This window comes from Larus michahellis, chromosome 2, assembly GCF_964199755.1.
Source record: "Larus michahellis chromosome 2, bLarMic1.1, whole genome shotgun sequence".
Classification (NCBI taxonomy): domain Eukaryota; kingdom Metazoa; phylum Chordata; class Aves; order Charadriiformes; family Laridae; genus Larus; species Larus michahellis.
In genome coordinates, this window is record NC_133897.1 from 153,104,453 (window position 1) to 153,125,700 (window position 21,248).

A 21,248-nucleotide genomic window follows, 5' to 3' on the forward strand; every position below is an offset into this window, starting at 1 on the left:
TTTACTACAGTGTGCTGGGAGTTTTTGGTATTCGGGATCTGTAGTTCTTAATTTTTCCCACTTCCTCTCTGTTCCCCAGTTTCCCTCTGTCCTCTCTACTCAGTGAAAATAGTTCACAAGCCAGAGACTGGTGCTGGTGGAGTTGTGCAAGGATGTGATACGGGTGAGTCTATGGGATTAGAGTGGATAATGTGGGCAGCAGAAGGTGCCCGACAGGAAGATGAAGGAGATTCAGCATCCTCAGATCTGTCCAAGTGAGCGCTGCACTGCTGTGCCCCCCACACCCCCAGACTCACGCACTCATCCTCAGTCCTCTCCCTGCTCCGCTCTCAGAGGTCCACCTCAGCAGGGAGGGCTGGTAACGGCCTCCTGTGCACAAGCCTTCCCATTTCACAGCCCTGTAAAGCTCTACAGAGTTGTGCTAAGTCATTGTGGTGGGTTGACGCTGGCTGGATGCCAGGTGCCCACCAAAGCCACTCTATCTCTGCCCTCCTCAGCTGGACAGGGAAGAGAAAATATAAGGAAAGGCTTGTGGGCCAAGATAAGGACAGGGAGAGATCACTCACCAATTACCGTCACCGGCAAAGCAGACTAGACTTGGGGTAAATTAATTTAATTTATTACCAATCAAATCGGAGAAGGATAATGAGAAATAAACCCAATTCTTAAAACCCCTTCCTCCCACCCTTCCCTTCTTCCCGGGCTCAGTGTCACTCCCAATTCTCTGCCTCCTCCCCTGAACATCACAGGGGGACGGGAAATGGGGTTGCGGTCAGTTCATCACATGCTATCTCTGTCACTCCGTCCTCCTCAGGGGGAGGACTCCTCGCACTCTTCCCCTGCTACAGTGTGGGGATCTTCCCATGGGAGACAGTTCTCCATGAACTTCTCCAACATGAGTCCTTCCCACAGGCTGCAGTTCCTCATGAACTGCTCCAGTGTGGGTCCCTTCCATGGGGTGCAGTCCTTCAGGAACAGACTGCTCTAGCGTGGATCCCCCCCAAGGATCACAACTCTTGACAGCAAACCTGCTCCAGCGTGGGCTCCTCTCTCCACAGGTCCACAGGTCCTGCCAGGAGCCTGCTCCAGAGCAGGCTTCCCATCAGTTCACAACCTCCTTCAGGCACCTGCTCTTGGCATGTGATCCTCCACGGCTGCAGGTGGGTGCAGCCCAGAAAGTCAACCGCATGATAGGCTGCATCAAAAGAAGCGTGGCCAGCAGGTCAAGCGAGGTGGTTCTGTCCCTCTACTCTGCTCTGGTGAGACCCCACCTGGAGCACTGTGTCCAGCTCTGGAGCCCCCAACACAGAATGGACATGGACCTGTTGGAGTGAGTCCAGAGGAAGGCCACGAAGATGATCAGAGGGCTGGAGCCCTATCCTCTCCTATATCAACTTCTCCTATGAAGACAAGCTGAGGGAGTTGGGGTTGTTCATCCTGGAGAAGAGAAGGCTCCAGTGAGAGCTTATAGCAGCCTTCCAGGGCCTACAGGAGAGATGGAGTCTTTTTCAGGGGGTGTAGTGATAGGACAAGGGGTAACGATTTTAAACTGAAAGAAGGGAGATTTAGATTAGACATTAGGAAGAAACTGTCTGAGGTGAGACACTGGAACAAGTTGCCCAGAGGATTTGTGGATGCCCCATCCCAACCAAGGCCAGGCTGGGCAACCTGGTCTAGTGGGAGGTGTCCCTGCCCACGGCAGGGGGGTTGAAACTAGATGATCTTTAAGGTCCCTTCCAACCTAAACCATTCTGTGATTCTATGGTCTATTCCACTGTTAACCTCCATGGGCTGCAGGGGGACAGCCTGCCTCACCATGGTCTTCACCACAGGCTGCAGGGGAATCTCTGCTCCAGAGTCTGGAGCACCTCCTCCCTCTCCTTCTCCACTGACCTTGGTGTCTGCAGAGTTGTTGCTCTCACATATTCTCACTCCTCTCTCTGGCTGCAGTTGCCGTTGCACAGTTTTTTTCCCCCCCTTCATAAATATGTTACCCCAGAGAATCTACCACTGTCACTGATGGGCTCGGCCTTGGCCAGCGGTGGGTCCGTCTTGGAGCCAGCTGACATTGGATCTACTGGACACAAGGGAAGCTTCTAGCAGCTTCTCACAGAAGCTTCTTCTGTGTCTTCAGGGTGTTGCAGCTGAGGTTTTGCCCCTCATCCCCACCCTGCATGTAGACATTGAGCAACAAAATTTGGTGTTGATGCACAGCTGAGAATCTGCTCTAAACCAGGACCAACACAGCCCCCTAGACTGTAGGTTTCTAAACACTTTAGGCTGACATTAGCTGCCAAGAAAAACCCCATACCGCCTTTTTCCACATCACTGTCTGCTCATTTTACCACCACATACTTACCGCTGACACAGGTGTTTTTGTCACTGTGCTGGGAACTGGATCAGGGAATTAATGGAGATTAAAAGTCACATTTTTAGGGGCAAGTGGGAGACAATTACTCCCCCGATCTGGTACATCTCATGGAAACACAAATACTTGTGCCAGTAGGAGGAAGAGAGCAGCAGAGCGCAGATAGGAGTGGGACTGCTTCTTTTGGCAGCATCTCCAGCTTGGAGCGTTCCTGAAACTGTGGCCCCCGGCACTTGATAGAGAATGAGAAAAGGCCCTGTCTTTTCCAAGGCCGTTGCTAGCAATCAGGCAATGTCTTGCGTAATAATGGTCAAATCCAACACTTCCCAAAGTCCCTGGAACTTTGCTATCGTCAGCCACTAAATAGTTTTATGTGCTTATTACGATTAACCTTTATTAAGTACATATTTGACCACTGTTATATTTTGTTGAGGTTTTTTTAAAATATAACCACACATTTCACTCTTGCTCCCTTAATATTTTTTCCAGTCCTCATGTTCCAATCTGAAATTCCTATCTTTTTTGTATATTTAAGCTTTCTGCTGTTGGTCTGCTGCCAAATGTCTTTATCATCTTAGACTGTACGCAGGGTAAAGCCTGCCCTTTCACATGTGCCAGTAATTCAGGCAGTTCTGTGTTATTCCACGTCTCCTCACCAGCAGCACAGTCTCTCTTCAGGAAATGGAGAAAGCTGGTTTAAGTGCACACTTGGTGGTCTGCGCAGGTAAGTTAATCTTCTGTAGTACTTTTTTGTTCTGCTTAATCTGAAACAAGTTGTGTAGAGCAGTTAATTGTGTATTTTCCATGAAAAGCTGTCTAGCACACCGAGAAGAGGATAATGTTTAGTGTCATGATGAAAAGCATCGCAGCAATCTATGGCTTTAGATGTGTAGGTGATGTCAGACAATGATCGAATGCATCTTTAAAGACAAGAATTATATGATTTGTTGAAAAGCTATACCTAGATTTTATTTTTTTTTTTACTAAATAATTAAGGCAGTTTAGGATTTGTTTGTAGAGTAGTGTCCGTGAAAGAGCTAGCAAGAATACTCATTTAAATGCAGAACATAGACACAGATCGGGATTTTCTACTGTCAAACCAAAATCTTCCTAGAATGGGAGTTGAAATAAAACTTATTAAGTTCTAAGTAAAGCTCACTAAAAACGTTTTGAAACAAGTCCTTTTTGAGAAAAGAAGTTTTCACAACAGCACTGAAGCATTTTGTATTAAAAAAAAAAAAATAAATCTTTGCCCTTTTCTGGGCAAGAAAAACTGGGTTGTTTCAAAAGTCTTGGTAATTATAACAGCTTGGAAAGAATGGCCATGTTCTGTTCTATGAAACTGGAAGCATGGGAATGTTCATTATTGTTGTCTCTTTATTTGTATTACTAGAAGCTGAAGATTTGCCCACAAAGTTTATAATGTAAGACAACAGAAAATAGCTAATATCATCTACTTGATCAAGTGCAGACATCTATTATGTACATATTGTATAGCTCTGTCTACAGTTGAGCTAAATAATAGTAAGACTACCCCCCACCCAGTACCAGGAAACATCTCCCCCTTCCTGAAGTCAATGCCTGTACATAAGATGAATTTAAATGTGCTTCTGTCTTTAAAGATTGCAGATATCGGGTAAAGCTGCCCCAGCCACCCTCACTGGACATGGGGAATGAGTGAACAGAAGCAGTGACAACGTTAGTAAATCAAAAAAGGTCAAGGCCATTCTCTGGTCTGAGGACACTGGCACAGAGTTTTTCCTGCAAACCTGCTGCCCCCCGAAATGTGCCCACGTGCTGAAGCAGCGTGGCGGGTGGCTTACGATGTATCCTGTGGCTTTTGGTGCTTCCTGATGGAAAACTATCCCACAGGGAATAGGTACGAGTAACACAGACCCATTCATACCCATTCCCCTGCGAACTGGGAACGGTCTCCTCTGTCCTAACTCCCCCGCTGTGCCTGGGACCTGGTTGAAGTGTGTAGCTGCCCCCAGCCAAAGCGTGCCAGGGACCACTCTAGCCACAAAACCTTGCAAACAGCCATTATCCAACACCTGTGAATATTCCCAGCTTGATCTATAGATAATACAGAAGTTAGCCAAAGAAACACGTTGACGAGTATGACAGTGATGCCAGTGCGTCAGCAGTCTCGCATGTTATGTTTAATTGTGGACGTTAATGTATAATTACCAGGGATTTATTGCAGTGAGTTATTATGGAAATGTAAATAGCTGGAAGAGCCTTCGTGCTCCTCAGTTAAGAGCCATGTGTTTAATGGGGTATTTTGTACTTGCATCGAGCTCTGGCCTCAAAGGCCTGTGTGTTAGAGAGCTCTTGATATGCCCCACCATTTCCATCTACAGATGTTGGCCTTTTTTTGCTGGCCTTTGTCTCCAATTGCTCCCCGCCGTATGTATCATGCTCATAAGGGAGAAACATAAATTGACTAAATTTGTGAATGTTCATAATCACAAAATTATAGGCTAAAAGGGATCTCTGGAGATCATCCAGTCTGGACCCCTCCAGTGGGTGGCTGTGAACACCTAATAAGCTCCTGCTCTGAATGCTCGACTGACTCTGGAGGAAGATGAGGATCATAATGTGTATTTACAGCTGGGTGTCCAAAGTACGCAGTGTGAATGCCACCCTCAGGGAACATTAACTTTGAGAAATCACCTTACATTTTTGAAAGGCTTCCACATCTCATACTTTCATACTCTGAAATCTATTTCCCGTTTTATCAGATTCTATTAGGGAGAAAAATACTTTACTTTGATTAAAAGGTAAACGAAATATTCCCATTTTGCTTTGCAAGAATTTTTCTTAACAAAAGTATGTGATAAGAAAATATCTAGTTCCCTTCCTTGAAATTATAATTTATAAAGATTTCCTAATCCCTTTTTACACTCCTTTATTGTCTTGTTTTCTCAAAGGAATGCCACAGTGAGAAGAGAGCTAGCTTTCTGTTGGGACTTTGCTTTTTGTACTGCAAATCATAAAAGAAATTACTCCACTCGGAAATAAGGCCACAGCAACTGTATTGCCTTTGCAAAACAAAGTGTTAACCTTGGTCTTTCTGTGGCAGATTTAAGACATTCTCTTTACACAATGTTGTAACACAAGTTTTTGAGGTGTTTTGTTTTGTTTTTTAAATGTATTTCTTGTCTGTTCTTTTAAATGGTCGTATTTCTTCTCCGGTCAACTCTACTTACGTTGTATTGGTGCTGATGGAGCTGTTTGGAGGTAGGTGACAGAACTGTCACCGTATCAATCTCACCATTAAGCTGTCAATTCCACAGCAGCATTTGGAAGTGAATCAGACACTTCCACTGACATCCTAACCACAACGTGTGAAAGACACTTCTGTTCTTTTGGATGTGCAGGAGACACTTTCATTTACAGAAAGGACCCGCTGATATTCTTTTTGTACTGCACACAAGGATTAGTCAAACTCTTCAGGGAAATCAAGGGAAGCTGGTGTCAGTACAAACTCTACCTCCATCAGGTTTCAATTGTCCCAACTGTCTAGTATAATTGCCCATCACGGTTAAACCTCCAGTATGGACACATAAACTGAACACTTTCACTGACATTCTGCTGTTTCGTTGATCTTATATCCCCACCCACTGTCAACACAGTTGTGTAATGACAGTGTCAAAGTGAAAGTTACTTTTTCCGTAATTCATAAATAAATAAGGTTGTAAGGTAGGTATCCCATTTCTTCTATTAAGAGTATAATATTCAAAGCACCGCACTTCCCCTTCAGACAGAATGAAGCACACTGCTTACTCATTCTGACCATTTTCTCCTGCATCAACACCTATTCCTACACTTCTTTTTTTAACTTCATGCATTTATAAATCTTCTTTGATGAGGTTCAGGACCTGCTACCAGCAGATGGATTATCTTTTATATTTGGGACCTGGCTGTACCTGGGACAACAGAGTTCTGACCTGTACCAAGATATGGCAGTAGTTAAATAGGAAATAATCAAGGACACTGCTGCTAGAACAAGAAGTTCCCAGATTCTTGGCACAAATTTAAACCTTATAATCACATATTAAGACTTGATAACAATGTCAGTGTGCATTTATATGAGCTGCTTACACATGGTGCTGCTGTTATAACATTAACACTGTACGCAAGCTATGCGAGTAGTAGAACCACAAAGGAAAATTTGAGGTCATCAGCTCCTACAATTACGAGCTCACATAAGTATATGGAGACAGAAGTGTGATATTAAACACTGTTTTTAATTCTGATTCATGACAGACCGAATTGGTCAGGGATAGTTTTATAACAAGAATGTAAATTTGGATTAAATCTTGTTATCCTCAAAAGATGTGCTTAAAACAGGTGAAAATATTTGACTATTTAACTGTCTTTCTCTGTACATACATATATATAAAAAAATCTGTCACATACACATATATATGTATACAGATGTATATATGTATGATATACAGACGTATATAAGTGTACATATGCATATCTCTGTATACGTATAGTGTTTATATATATTCTTACATATAGAGAGTGTGTGTGTATATATATACAGTCTTACACAATGCATATCAACTAGCTTTTGCATATAGCATCTTTATCAAAATCGATCAAGATTAAGCATAAAGTTGATGTCTCCAAAACTGGTTCCGCCTGCCTTTGAAAGCTTTTTTTTCCTCTTTTTTTTTTCTTTACTGCAGTTATTATTTTTATTAATCTCAGGAAATTAAAGAGACTGAAAATGCACAGGGTCTGCATCTGAATTCACTGGAAGAACGAATTACAGGGGGAAGTTATTTCTGGCAGGGTGCTTTTAAAATTAAGCTCTAGAACATTTGTACTCTAGCATTATAAACAGATTTTACCATTTTGTATGACTTTAAACCAGTATTTTGTATGAGAGTGAACAGTCTCTCAACCATGGAGATGAGACAAAACCTATGGAGAAAGGAAATTACAGCATAATGGAAATGATGGCCGGGCGCCATACCACCCTGGGCTGTGAGCTCATCCGAACAGAAATGCCAAGCTGAGCCGATTTGGTCAGTGCTTCGATTCGTGAAACCTCCGAGGTTGCTGGAGGAAGTGGTGGTGGCAACGTTGTAGGTGGCACGCTCTGTTCTCGAGTCACCACTGGGTCAGTAACCTGCGCGATGGGAGCCAGCAGGATTTCCTGGAAGAGTTCTGGGCATGATGTGAAACCGCAGTCCTGCGTATCAGGGCTTATTTAAAGACCACCATGGACTTTGTCTGAAAGGTAGAATTAGTAACCCTGGGGTACTGATCACATTTCAGTATCAGCCTTTCTTACATAATTTCTCAAAATTATTCCAATATTTGCTTCTCCTTGGGACAGGAGAATAAAACCAGTAATGTAATGCCAGGCTGCTGGAGTACTGAAAAAAGTTCAAACCCCACTGAAACAGACTTTCACTCTAAATCCTGTCATTAACTTGAATGAGTTTTGGATCGCATCTAGAGTCCTTAATGTAGGATTGCAATAGGGCTAATCTGTTTTTGAAGGAGCTCCTCTCTTTTCATGCATTTACCATTTGGGGAATTCTGCCTTTGCCCTTCAGCTGTAATCACCAGCCATTACTCACAGACGCTGTCAGGCCCCTTCGTGCTCTCAGAGCAGCTCCACTCCGGGCTGTTTTCCTCCCCAACCCCACTATGGTGTAGTAGCACTATGACATTACATTCTCCCCAGAAACAATGACATGAATCTGATTTATAACTGGTGGTAAAACTTTATTATTCAAGTTTAGATGTAACAGACATCTTTGCTGCCTGAAGATTGTTTGCATAAGAAATACACCAAGAACATGTTTGTGAGTAGAAATGAACATGCACTATGAAAACCAAAAAACAAAACAAAACAAAACAAAAAAACCCGAAACAAAACAAAACAAAAAACACATCCATGTGTTGTAAGGACAAAACATTAAGAGCCAACATTCTAGAGTCAAATCAGGGCTACAAGTTTAATGATGGTTTTTAGCAACATGAAGTCATTCTTTATGAAGTACTTTTTTTTTTTTTTCCTTTTCCTGCTGGTGAATTTTCTATAAGCTAAATTTACAATGGCATTTTGAGATGTTTCCTTTTCTCCTGTTCTCCTTTTACATAAAGCTCAGAGGCCAAAATGATAGGAATGGAAAAAAAACTGTGGTTGCTGTTACAATGTTTATTCTAAGAATTTTATTTTACTAAGTGTACTCTAAAAACAAATGAAACTGGTATTTATCTGGCTGGCAGCAATTAAATCATTGTCTTTTATCCTCTTAAAAAGGGGTAAATTGGGGTATATGTGATTACTATATAGGTAGCATCTCACCAACTGCCAGCTTTCCAGAGCTGTCTGAATAAAATGAAATTGAAGAGGGTAGGGAGGAATCCTATTCTGGGGTGAGGAAATTATGTAAATCATTCTACTTGGCCCATCTTAACTTTATAAAAAAGTTAAGAAGGGATTTCTCACTTATCACACTTGGGATACGTCGACAAATTGCTCGCTATTCTTTGCCAAGCATAACTGTCTCCAGAGAAGCAGAAGGAAATATATCTACCCTTCTGGCTGAACAGAAGCGAACTTCTAATCTCTTTGGCTTTTCCTGACCAGTATTAGGAATTAACATGTTAAGTCAGACAAGAAAAGTCAATACAGGAGCAAGAACGGGAATATATTTAGACATCCTGGGCAAAAAACAGATGGTAGACAACAACCTTAGCACATAAAGCAAGTAGTTAAGACTACAAAGCAACACTGTCTGGTCCAAAGATGGACTTGAAAGTCCATGCCTGAACTGAGTACTAATGTATAGTTGCCAAATCAGGTCTCCCCACTGCACAACCACTACCTTTCAGCACTGTATACAATCAGCATCCGTCGCTTTTGTCCCGCTGCCCTTCTAACTGCAAAAATCTCTCACCCACAGCGAGCCTCAGTTTTTTTGAGAGGTATCTATGTTCTCTCTCTTTAGAACTGTCACCATGTGCAACAGTACATTTTTTAGGCAAAACCGAGATAGAAGTATCCAGTGTTCCTCCCTCCCTTTCTGAATGATCCACGAAAAGTTAAGGGGGGAGTTACGCCAGCAGAGTGTCAATCAGGTGGAAAACTTCTTTTGGAAAACACTCTGAGTTTCCCACCTGAACCCAAACTGTGCTCTGGAAAATCTTGGTCTCCTGCTGCATTAACCTAGAGGGCAGCAGCCGCGAAGTGATAGCTTAGAGACAGGCTGGTTTGCGGAAGATGCTGCATGAGGGTTCCCTCTATAGAGAGCGTTAATGGAAACATTGTTCCTGTTCTGCAGGGACTGATGACAGGCACCACAAATCCTCTGGTGCTGAACCATCCACTTATTTTGTGGTCCAATTTGAGATACATTTTAAGATCTCAAACTACCATTCCTTAGTAAAAGATGTACAACACCCTGAAGACACTGAGAAGTTGAAAACAAAGTATGTTTCTTTGAAAGTTTAATTTTTAGTGCTGTAAGTTGATCAAAATGCAGCAGGTGAAGTAATTACTTGCGTGTGCTAACATTGGTTTCTACCTGAGAGTTATTAAATAAGATTATTCTTCTTCAATGTCAGGATTTATTTTTCTTTTGATTAATATCCATTGTGAGGGGGTCTGGAAGAAGGATGGAGTCACCTCTCTGTTACAAAACAAAACTGTGCTCCCCCCACCCCAATCAAAGAGAACAGGCTATGGCAAAATCCCATTTCTTACAAAGCAGAAATCTTAGAACATCTCAATATGTCATGGCAAGAACAACGAACTTCTTTCAAATTTTATTTGCACCGCCTAGGTGTGCAATATTAATATTCAAAAATCTGTCTTGTTCTTTGCACTCACGAGATTTCATTTCTCCTCATCCCCAAACCTTGATATGTGTATTTCCTGTTATTGGCCTCTGCTTCTGAGTTTAGCAAGAGGTGTTATGAAGTACAGGGTGGTGCTCAAGTATTACAATGCGCATGTCCCCCATAAAATATTTTGCCATGAAGATGCAGCTTCCATCAATGAAGAAGCCACAGGAGCTGGTAGGTCTTAGAAGAAGTAAGTCAAACCAGTAACTACTGATAACCGGCAGCCAGCTACCTCTGAAGCCGACAAAATCACTGCTTAGTGAGTCTAACATGTTTCTTGGAAAAGCTGAAAAGGACACACACTGGACCCTGACGTAACAAAACGAGGGCAATCTATTTCAGTCCCCACAGAAAAAAAAAGAAACAAAAAAATACCCAACAAAAATAAATCCACAAAAACCAAGTCAGAACTTATTATTGGAGAACAATAGTAAAAACATAACCAGACTTTGTCCGGCACTGGTATCAAGCAGGAGATTCATCTAAAACACAGAAGAAGAAGAATGTGGCCCAATATCCTTTGCTAACCTAGAACACTATTGAAGGGTTATAGAACTCAACCGTGAACAGATTGAGCGGGATTTTCCATACGCTGCTCACCAGTATAGAAGCAATGGGTGGAGCAGGAAGGAATGCAAGCCTCATGCTGAACAACAGCCTGTCTGTGCCTAACAAATCAGAGAAACTGTGCAATAACGTTTCATCCGTGTGAAAATGTAACACCTAAAATACTGCCAAGGTCAGCAAGACCTTTGGTGATCAGCTGTGTAAGTGCTTCTCATGCATGGTGATGTTCATTGCCGGCTGCTTTAGGCACATCATTTTTCAAAAGACTATCAAAGTGCTGAACGTTTAGGCCAGTTCCTCCCTTGGTTTTCCTTTTGCCAACCCCTATAAGACATTTCCTATCACCTCTCCTTTAATCTTCCACCTCCCTGTCTATCTGGTTAAGTATCTCATAAGTGCACCAAATTCTAGAAGGGAAAGTGGTAAGATCCAGGTAAGTTAAATACAAGAACTTTTTTTTTTTATGATGCTTTAGTTTCAATTACATGAAAATCTGAGAAAGGCGGCATGTAAGTGAGATCAGAATAGGACCCTTTACATATAATCTCAAGTGAGGACTTAGTCCAGAAATATTTTTATAGAACATTTTAAAAAATAAAATGCATGAATGGAGAAATAAAAGACAACATAATATCAGAAAGACATTTTAAACTTCATTCGCTGCAACATTCATGAACCAGCTGAGCTACACCTGCCATCCAACCATAAGGAACTAAGACCCTGCACTGCGAAAAAGAAACAAACCCAAACAAAACAAAAAAGCAACTGCGTAATATTGTAAAAATGGAGTGCAATGCTACTACAGAATGCAATAAAACATCAGTGCTGCATCGTCAAACAGCACTTATCAAAATAATTTCTGAAATGTTTCATCTGAAACACAGACAAAGCAATAAAAAGAGGATATATGTTTATCATTTTAAGCATAACAATGTGAGTTAAGAGCTTAAGAATACAAAAGTACTTGGAATGAATAGTGCTACCCTTTTTTTCCTAAGTAGGCATAAAAATATTTTCATTTCCTTCTTGTTTTTCCATACCATTAATATCAACAAATTTCATTCATTTCATGTTATCGTTTACAACTTTAATGCACACACACAGAAAAAAAGATACCTACTGCAATAGAAATAGTTGCTTCATTACCTTGTTTGCTACATTTGCAAATGTAAACAGCGAGGCAGAGCCAGAACTGACTCTAATGCATGATGGAATATCTTTGTTGCATACGTACACTGTAGAAAATAATTATTCAATATGTCAGGCACCATTATTTGAAATGTAATACATTAATATTTACTAGAAAAATAAGGTTTTTTTCTATTTGTTCTCCCAACTTCTTTAATGAAATAAGTTAATCTGACAGTGCATCCAGTAGCTTGTAATATCTTCTACATCCCTGTGGCAAAATAATAAACTACTGGTTGGGACACTATAATGAAAATGATTAAAGTCAGTTCTTGTACACCCTTGTAGCAAGCATGGAGGCTCGTCTAACAGCACCTTTAACCAATTATTTAATATTTAGTTATTTAGCCCTATTTCCCTGAGCAGTTATGCTGAGGAGCTTTCCCTTCATGGATAGTTTTTACAAAGCTTTAAGTATTAAAAAGTACTATGAAGACATTTAATGCTACTTAGCAAAAGCTGGTATAAGTCTACTGAAGGGATTGATCGGTACGTATAGCAATGTTAAGCCTGTGGAGAAGTAACCTTAGACTTTAAGGTTTAGAAATGTAATATATTAAAAATATATTAAAATAAAATACAGCAGGTTACCTTGTTCTATGCAAATTAAACCCGGAGTGTGGCTTCTGTATTAGAGACTTCACTTGCACAAAATGGTTTTCCTAGACTAAAGTGTGCCAGAAAGAATGTAGTGATAAAGTGGTAGCTAAAAATCAGCTGAGTCTGAGAAACATCTAGATGAAAATTGCTGCCAAAGCTTTGAGGACAAAGTGATCCTAAGGCATGTTGTAGGGCAGGAATTAGCCCAAATTAAAGAAAAGAAATGACCTTTTAACACCTGTATATTTAACAAGTCTAGTTCTTATATACAATGTGCATATGTTCACTATACCCCTGCAGCAGTATATACATATACACATCTTTGCACTCTTGCCAGTTACGTCTCTTACACAATAGCAAAGGTATTAATTGTCCGGTAAAATTTTCTCAAGGTTATTCGCCATGATTCACTGCATTCTGGCTAGCTTTGGTGGGCCGTGTCCCATATAATTATCTTCTCCCCCTTCTGGCCACCATCCAACTGTTCTTTTTTTCTTGGTAACCCACTCATTTAAAAGGAAAAAAAAAAAAAAAGGAAAAAAAAAGGAAAAAAATAAAGAAGAAAAAGGAAAAAAAAAAAGAACAAGGGATTTAATATTGGATAAGGCATGCTCTCTATATGAAGTGCTTTATAGGTCTTCACAAGACATTACAAGCTATTGAATTCCCATCAAGGAAACCTATTTCTGTTTAATTGTGCTAAGTGCTAAGGTTTACTCTTTAGGTTTTCCATTCTTTTCAGCTTGTGCATTGTTCCTGTGTAGGCCCCTCTGGATGTGAGTTGTGAAGTCATACTTGTCCGTGCAAAGATGCTGGCATATGCTGCACTGGAAAGGTCCACTGTCACCATGGCAACTCATATGCAAAGCATACATCACTTCATCCAGAAAGACAATGCCACAGTGCACACACTTGGTAGAAAGTTCATCTTGAGTACTTCTATCAACTTTCTCTGTTTTTACTACATTCAAGGGACCTTCATTTTTTACATTTGGTGGTGCCTTATTCTTTTCCTTGGAGGCACCATTTGCAGTTGGCCCAGGTCTGGAATGCTTTATCGCCAAATCTAGAGGAATGTCATTGTCTGATCCGACAGCTGAAAAATGAGGAGGCAGATTAAAGGTGGGATAAGGCACATAGTTTTGGCAAGGATTTGGTAGGCCAGGCACATGACTCAAGTAGTGTGGATTCCCAGGAACAGACAGCTTATATTTACTCCAGAATCTCAGCCAGTCAGCTTCACTCTGAAAGTCATTGTGTACAAATGGAAGTCCAAAAAGTGGGTACTGGTATTTTTCAATAGGGCTTCCAGGTGGTGAATAGTTTGGGTGTTTCGCAGGTCTCATGTATTTCTCTATCGGGCTGCCTCTCTCTGAGCTTCCTTTCCCTTCTGATATCGATGAACTGTTTCCTGGGTCTCCAGTACTTTCCTGAGGACTTTTTATCTGAATGTGCAAAGGTTGCATCCTTTTGTGAATATCCAGAGTTTGGCTGACCAATATTGGCTGCTGAGCAGAATGGCTTTTAGTCAATGAACCTGGGGCCTCATATTTACTGAGGCTGGGAAGCTGAATTTCTCTCTGATGACCTTCAGGTAAATGATCCTCTGACCTCCTCTCTAAGGGACTTCCATTGACTTGTTCCTCACTGCTACCCCTCTGCTGTTTGTTTAGCTGCTCAGCCTGAAGTGCCTCCGGGTTAAGGCGCTTTCTTGTTCGTCTCCTAATGATCTGCTCACCATTGTTCTGCTTAATGATGTTTAAAGGCCTGGGAGTCTGTATGGAACACACACAGAATGGACAAAAGGAAAAAAGAAAGACACGTTAAACAAATCTGCAAGATCACGTTCACACGAATTTATCTTTTCTTTTCTGAAGAGCTATATTCTAAGTGTTTTATGGGAATAACCAAATTTAAACCCAAATGCTGGTTCCTGGCTCCTCATGCTAAAAGTAAACTATGAATTGGTTTGTTTTATCAAACTAAGTCAACTGCCTTAGACGTACTATACCTGTTTGCTTAAAAAAACATGAAGTATCCAAGCTGTCAAAGCATTTATTACCCCTTACTCCTGAAAAATTCTGGGGGAGAGACACTGAAAGAGGGTGCTGGGAGCTGGGGATGAGGTGGGAGATGCACGGCCCTATGCACTAGTGTTAATCTGTGCACCTTGTCACCAGAGCTGGTATCAGGCAGAGGTTTGCCCAGATCAAACTATGACAAAAATTGGGTAACACTTACCTTGATACCCACCCTGCTTTGACACAGATAGAAAATGCATGCAAATACACAGCTTGCTGACCACCACTGCTGTCACCCAGCAAAAGGGCTGCAGGTCTGCAGTGGTGGTGAGTGGGATGATGGTGGCTGGAAAGGGACTAAGACAGACGGAGGAGAAAGCCAAGGAAAAATGTTTTCCTAAGCACCAAAAGGTCTACCTGGGACTTTGGTACCAACTCCCCCTCCTTTATCCCTCCCGTATTTCTTTCTAAATGTTATTGATGTTGTGCTAATAAGTCATGAGGGAGAGAAGGTGTCCCCTGAAGATGGTGAAAAAAGGGTCTGTAAAGAAAAAAGCATCAAGGAAGAGGCAGAGGCAAGAACGAAGTGAGGACTTCTGTTCCCATTTGCTTCTTCCCCACACCAGCTCAGGGTAGGTGGCCTATTTAGATGAGAGGCGAAGATACTTTTGCTTGAAGAAAAAAACTAGTATGAGGAAGGACAGCAGCCAGGCCTTTTTGAAAGGCCCCTCAACAGGAAGAGCATGGTATGTGAATGAAAGATGGTGCTGTAATGTCGGTATGTGTTGCTCTGCCGGGCAGATGTTAAAACAACAAAAACTACCCAAAAGTCATTCAGTTTGGTGTGCTGGCAGTTGCCATTTGTCTCACCCAAATGCACACATAATCCTGTTTTGGTTGGAGGCCAGAAAAGTACCCCACACAGTATTCCACTTATATGTTTATTTGGAAATTCTCTTTTTTAACATTGTTTTAAAGTGCAGATTAAATTTTGGCCTATAGTCAATACCCAAAACAATTTATTCCTTGAATGTGACATAATTTATATATATTCATAGCTTTGAATTAATATAAAAATATCCTGAGCTGGAAGAGCGCTCACTCTCCTATTTGTAGGGATCTAGTTTCTCTTTTGACTTGCCGTCTTCCTCTCCTCTTTCACCTATTTATTTCCCTGAGGTTGGCTCTTTCTTAATGCTTAACTACATTTTAGGCAGTGCAGCTACTTGTTAAGATTTTACTTTCTATTAAAACTCTAAGTCAGAAGAAATATACATTTGATTTAGATTTTTAATAAGCAAAATTTAAACTTAGCAGAAAAACAGCACCTTGAGCCAGCCTCCTCAAACAGATCAAAGTTGAGGCAAAATCACGTTTAGATAAAATTAGAATATTTTCTATGCAAAGTCTATGCAAATAACATTTATAGTTTGCAGAATCAATAGACAATTAATACGCATAAGTATATACTCTTTATTACCAGCTCATTGTAATTTCCTCACCTTTTTATGACAATTGTAACACCGTCATACTGACATGCTGTGTGAGATCTTACAATGCTGTTGACGTTGCTCTTATTAAAATTTTATTTATACACTACAGAGCATTTTCATGTGGCTTCCAGATTACCATTCAACAGTTTGGAAATACTTTTAGTCTCACTCTTCATGCTACAGGCATGAAGTCTGATCTCAGAGGTAGTTAAAAGAGACATCTTCGTACCTTTAATTAAGGACCCTCACACACTCATTTGTAGCTCAGGATCTTCCAAGTTTACGTGCCACTAGGAGTTAAAGGCTGTAGGCCCAACTTAAAAAATCTTCAGCATGCAAATGACTGTACTCATCTGAATAGTCTTTAGCTGATTAAAACAGACTACTCAGTGGAGTAAAGCTACTCCATTTTTCTTACTCATGGTAGCAAGGTGCAGATGGAAATACTCTGTATTTGGCTGCAACTGAGGCAGGCAGAAAAGCTTAAGCTCTCCTCTTGATTTTCAATGGGGCACTAAATTTAGAAAATTGTGGAAACATTACCAGAATTTTACTTTTTAACTGCCCTATGTCAGATCATTAATTATATGTTATACGTAATATATGATTACAAAGATTTTTTTTCCATCTCTGTATCAATGGCAATCTCTCTAACCCAAATATATGAGTCATTAAAAAATTTACAAAATTCAACAAATAGCTCAGTAAATTATTGTGATTTCACTTCCTAGAGACCATGGGAAACTGAGGTGATCTCTTCACTAGAAGATCATGTATGTCTAATCCTAGAATAATATGCTGTAACTCCTCACTGAAGTAGTTCGAAGATGTGGCCAAGGAATCACTATGGAACAAAATCTAGTTTTCCATGACCGAGTTAGAGCTATTAAAAATGAGGAACAGCACTACAATATAAATGGTCATATTCATGATTCTGGGGAGACAAGGGATATACCTTTCTCTGCCAGCAAATGTGAATATTATATATATGTTTGCAGTGAACTGGAAGCATTTTTTTCACTAGAACTATTTTAATAATTGACCATTGGAATATTACACATTTCTTCACATAGTTGTCTGCATTAGAGGAGAGAAATGTGAAAAAACCTGGCAAGTTACATGTAAATGACCCCTAGACTGATTGAACATTTTTGAAAATATGTTGAAAAATTATTCAAGGGTATCATAGAAATGGAAATGTGACTTACAGCAGAAATCACTACCATCTTAACATTTGTCAGTCACAACCACCTAGTAGTATCTGACAGACCATATTTTTTTCTTATTATTAAATACAGGTTAAAAAGGGGCCTTAGAGATAAACGTATAATACACATTCTTGAGGTAATGAGGCCAGTAGTTCTAGGTCGTGATAATCCAATCAAAAGGGAGCTATGAAATGTGCAAACCTACTGCAGGCAAATTTTACTGAGCTGTGTAGCATAATTTAGTTTAACTGGGTGACCCATAGATGGAACAGTTCTATTCCCTTGAACTTTTATAGTTTCAGACCTCAACCTAATAACTGCATCTTCCCAGACTTCTTAACTCAGTAACATACATGACAAATACCTGTAATTTTTCATGAAGAGACAGATAGCTAGGCAGGCAGACAGATAAAAGAAACTTTCATCTTTCTGGTGCCAGTCTAAAGAGCATGCTTTTGCATGGGACTGTCCCAAAAGGTGTCCCAAAGGAGAGATGTGTTTGATTATTTCAGACACCAACTTACAATTGCTGTCGTACCACAGCAGAGTGGAGGCTTAATTAAATTCTTTGCATTTGCTTGGTCAAAGTTCAATTGAAGATATTAATGTCAAATGTCCACTGAATGACAGCTTATCGCCGTGCTTGAACAGCGGAGCTAAAAGATAGTGTCAGCTTCTCCCTTTCTATATGCATAAAATAAAGTTTGACATTGTATTGCTAATTATTATTGTTGGAAGCACACCAGTTTATTCCTACTGGTTCATAAGCACTATCTGAGCTACGTGTTTGAATTCAAAACTGATTCTTGTAGCTTTTATCTATTCAGTAAGATATGCTAATAATCATGGTAAGGTCCAACGCTATAGTTCAGGAAAGTGTATTAAGAAAAAGGAAAATGGGGGCTGTGAATTGAAGCTCTACAAATAACTGAACTCAAATGTCAATTTAACATTAAAATGCTAAACTGTCCTTAACATCTTTGTGGATGCTTACCACTGATCAGTTTCCTTGAATTAGACGTTATACCTAGAACTTTGAGAGATCTCCAGAAGATGATACTTTCAGCAAAACTTGGCCAAGATGCTGGCCAGAGATCGTGCATTAGTCCATCTTCTCCCGCTTGGATGCTATCTGACTGTCTGGGTTATTCTGGAGCTTAAAAACCGTTATTGTCCTCAGAATGACAGCACATGGCAAACAGAGGTAACCTTTCAGACTGGTGATGGTCTTGCTGCTTTCGAAAACTGGAATCTTACTTATTAAGTGGGCTGTCTGGAGTATCTTGAGTAAACAGGATTGTTATATGGCCTGTACACAAGACGAAGGGTAAAATTCACAGAAACTACTAATTAATTTAGAAGCTTACACCTCAAATTTAAGAAAAATAGGCACAGGCACTTGGGAGTCTTACTGCATTTGAAATACAGTTTCCTAAGTGACTGCTTTTTTTTTTTTTGCCCCTGAAAAGGGAATTTCTGAAAATTTTTTTAAAAATATGCATTCTCAGCCACAACACAGATTTCTGATTTGGGCTGAAGCCTGAATTGTTATGTTTCCTTGTCAAACTCACAAAGGCTGCCTCAGTTTCTATTTCTGAAAAATAGTAACACTTTTAAACTTCATGGGAATGTTGTAAAGATTAATTAATTACAATAACATCTTGGTCACCTGTCTCTGCCATGTGCTTCTATTATAATATTTAACTAGTGGGTCTTAACCTAGAAGATTCTGAGCGTTTTGGCACTGATCCAAGGAAACACTTAAGCATGGCTTTCCTGGACTTGGACCAGAGAATTCAACATCTTTCAGGATCAAGCCAAGTGTCAATAAGATGAAAAGCAATATAGACAGTCCATGATTATTACTTATTCCCTGCTTGATCCTGAGGGATGGTGAATCTTCCCCTCACCAAGTGATGAGTGCCATCAAGTGAGTAGCTTCCTTATGTTTTCAGAATCCTCCAGCAGACTATAAGAACTGTAGAAAAGAGAACAAAAAAACCCACCACCCCATATCTCCAGGAAAACTACTGTCAAGAATAAAAGAGGGAAGAGAACTGAAAGGAAACAAAAACCACAGCAAGGGATATTTTTGATATAGATGTGATGTCTGAATTTAAGATTTTTTTTTTATTATTATTATGAACATGAGGGCTCTTGAATTTAAAGAGCTTCCATCACAAGGTATTGCATGCCTTTAAATGGAATTCCCAGCAAAGAAATAATTTCCCCCTTATTTTGTATCAAATAATCAAATGCATCACTGGTGATCTCAAACACATCTACCCACAGCATCCCAGCCTATTTCATAATGAATCACATCTGATCCCAAAGTGACCGTACTGCAAAACCCTGTTAGGAAATTAACTGCAGGCCAGGGAGTGGTACTAATCACACAACCAGAGAAGACCACAGCTGCCCAGCATAGCAGTATAACCCCTTTTTTTTCTGAACAAACCGGTAAGTTCTTCCTACCGAGTGAAGCTTCTGGTAGAGGCCACACGCATTGCATACATATCCACCATTTGCATTCTTTCGCCAGAGAGAGGTCTTTGTGGTCAGGCAATTGGCACAAAAAACACCCGAGCCTCTACGTCTCTGAAATAGGGAAGAAAAAAAAAAAAGACACATAGAAAAAAAAACAGGTCAGAGGTGAGTCACATGAGCTGCGGAGTTAGGACAAATCAACACAGGAGTTTTGTCTCTAGACTGGCAACAATGACAGTATAAAACCACACTGCCCATAATGAGGTCAGGTTCAATTGTGCTTAATAGGCACCACTGATTTTCATTATAATTAACCCTAGAGTGATGGATGAGGTGTGTGAAACACCAAAGCCTTTTCAAAGTAACAGCTTTAACTTTTTGAACTTCAGGTTTTGTGCATTTAATGATGGTTTCTAAACAGCAAATTCTGAAAAACCCCTCTGGAAGCTGACAGAGAACATTCTGTAAACTTCTCCTGGTTTGTTCATCGCATTTCACAAGAGATTATTTCTTTCTAGTTTGCTCGATTTTACAATGTGATAAGTCATAAGACTTCTGAAACACTACCACTTTAACTAATTACAGTTTGTATCTGCATCATACTAATTCCTTTAACAGATTATACTTCATTAATTGAATACATGATATTCACTTCCAGTCTTTCCCACTTCTGAAATCAGTATAAGCTACCATATATTTCCCACAGCCCACTAAGAACCAGGAGTAACCTCTGCCAAACAAATAAAGTACAGTATTCTTAACGAGACCTCCTTTGAACTTCACCCGAAACCCCAGAAAACACTCTCTCATCGATGAATAGATTTATTTATTTTATTTTAGCCAGGCAAAGAAAAGCACAGTACAACTTTCCTAAATACAAATTGATTTTTAACCAGACTGAGCTGTGCATTCATCAGCTTTCATAATGATCCAGGAATATTTAAAAGTAGACACGTTTATGAGTATTGTTCGTTAAACTCTTTCTACAGAGTAATGATTTCATTAAACTTCTCATTTAAACAAAAGTCAGGCTGTGTTTGTGGGCACAAAAACTAATAAGCAGGAAATGGAATTCTTTTGCCGAAAAGAGAATCTGAATTTCAACTCTATTCCCTTTTTGCAATGGAGGAAAATCAATAAGAAACCTTCAGCATCGAAGATAAGAATGTGTGGGTACAGGGAAAAACAGCCTGGGTGAAAACTAATTTTATTATAAATTTAAAATTACTAACACTATAAGTCAAAATTTCAGGGTTTCATAAAATTTAAGTAATTTATTTAACTTTAGTCCATACTGTAGAAGACTTGCGTTCATGCCAGAAAAATACAATGGTTATAATTGTACTCTGATACATTTCAAATGGAAAGCTTTCTGCAGACATAATTTTGGCTTCAAGACTGGAACACTTTCTTGGCATTGAAAGGGCATTTGATT

General features: G+C 40.1%; 1 protein-coding gene across 5 annotated transcripts in view; it reads right to left on the reverse strand.

The window, feature by feature from the left end:
* Window positions 1–13,101: 13,101 nt before the first annotated feature.
* Window positions 13,102–21,248, reverse strand: part of TRPS1 (transcriptional repressor GATA binding 1) — a 213,398-nt gene continuing 205,251 nt past the window's right edge. For 4 of the 5 annotated variants that reach the window (XM_074577706.1, XM_074577710.1, XM_074577709.1 and 1 more), the window contains 2 exons: window positions 19,802–19,924; window positions 13,178–14,379 (listed from right to left, as the gene is read on the reverse strand). In XM_074577706.1, the coding sequence (XP_074433807.1) occupies window positions 13,318–14,379; window positions 19,802–19,924 (1,185 nt within the window). In that variant the 3' untranslated portion in view covers window positions 13,178–13,317. Of the gene's footprint in view, window positions 14,380–19,801; window positions 19,925–21,248 lie in introns of all 5 variants that reach the window. The other variant, XM_074577708.1, reaches the window with a different exon arrangement.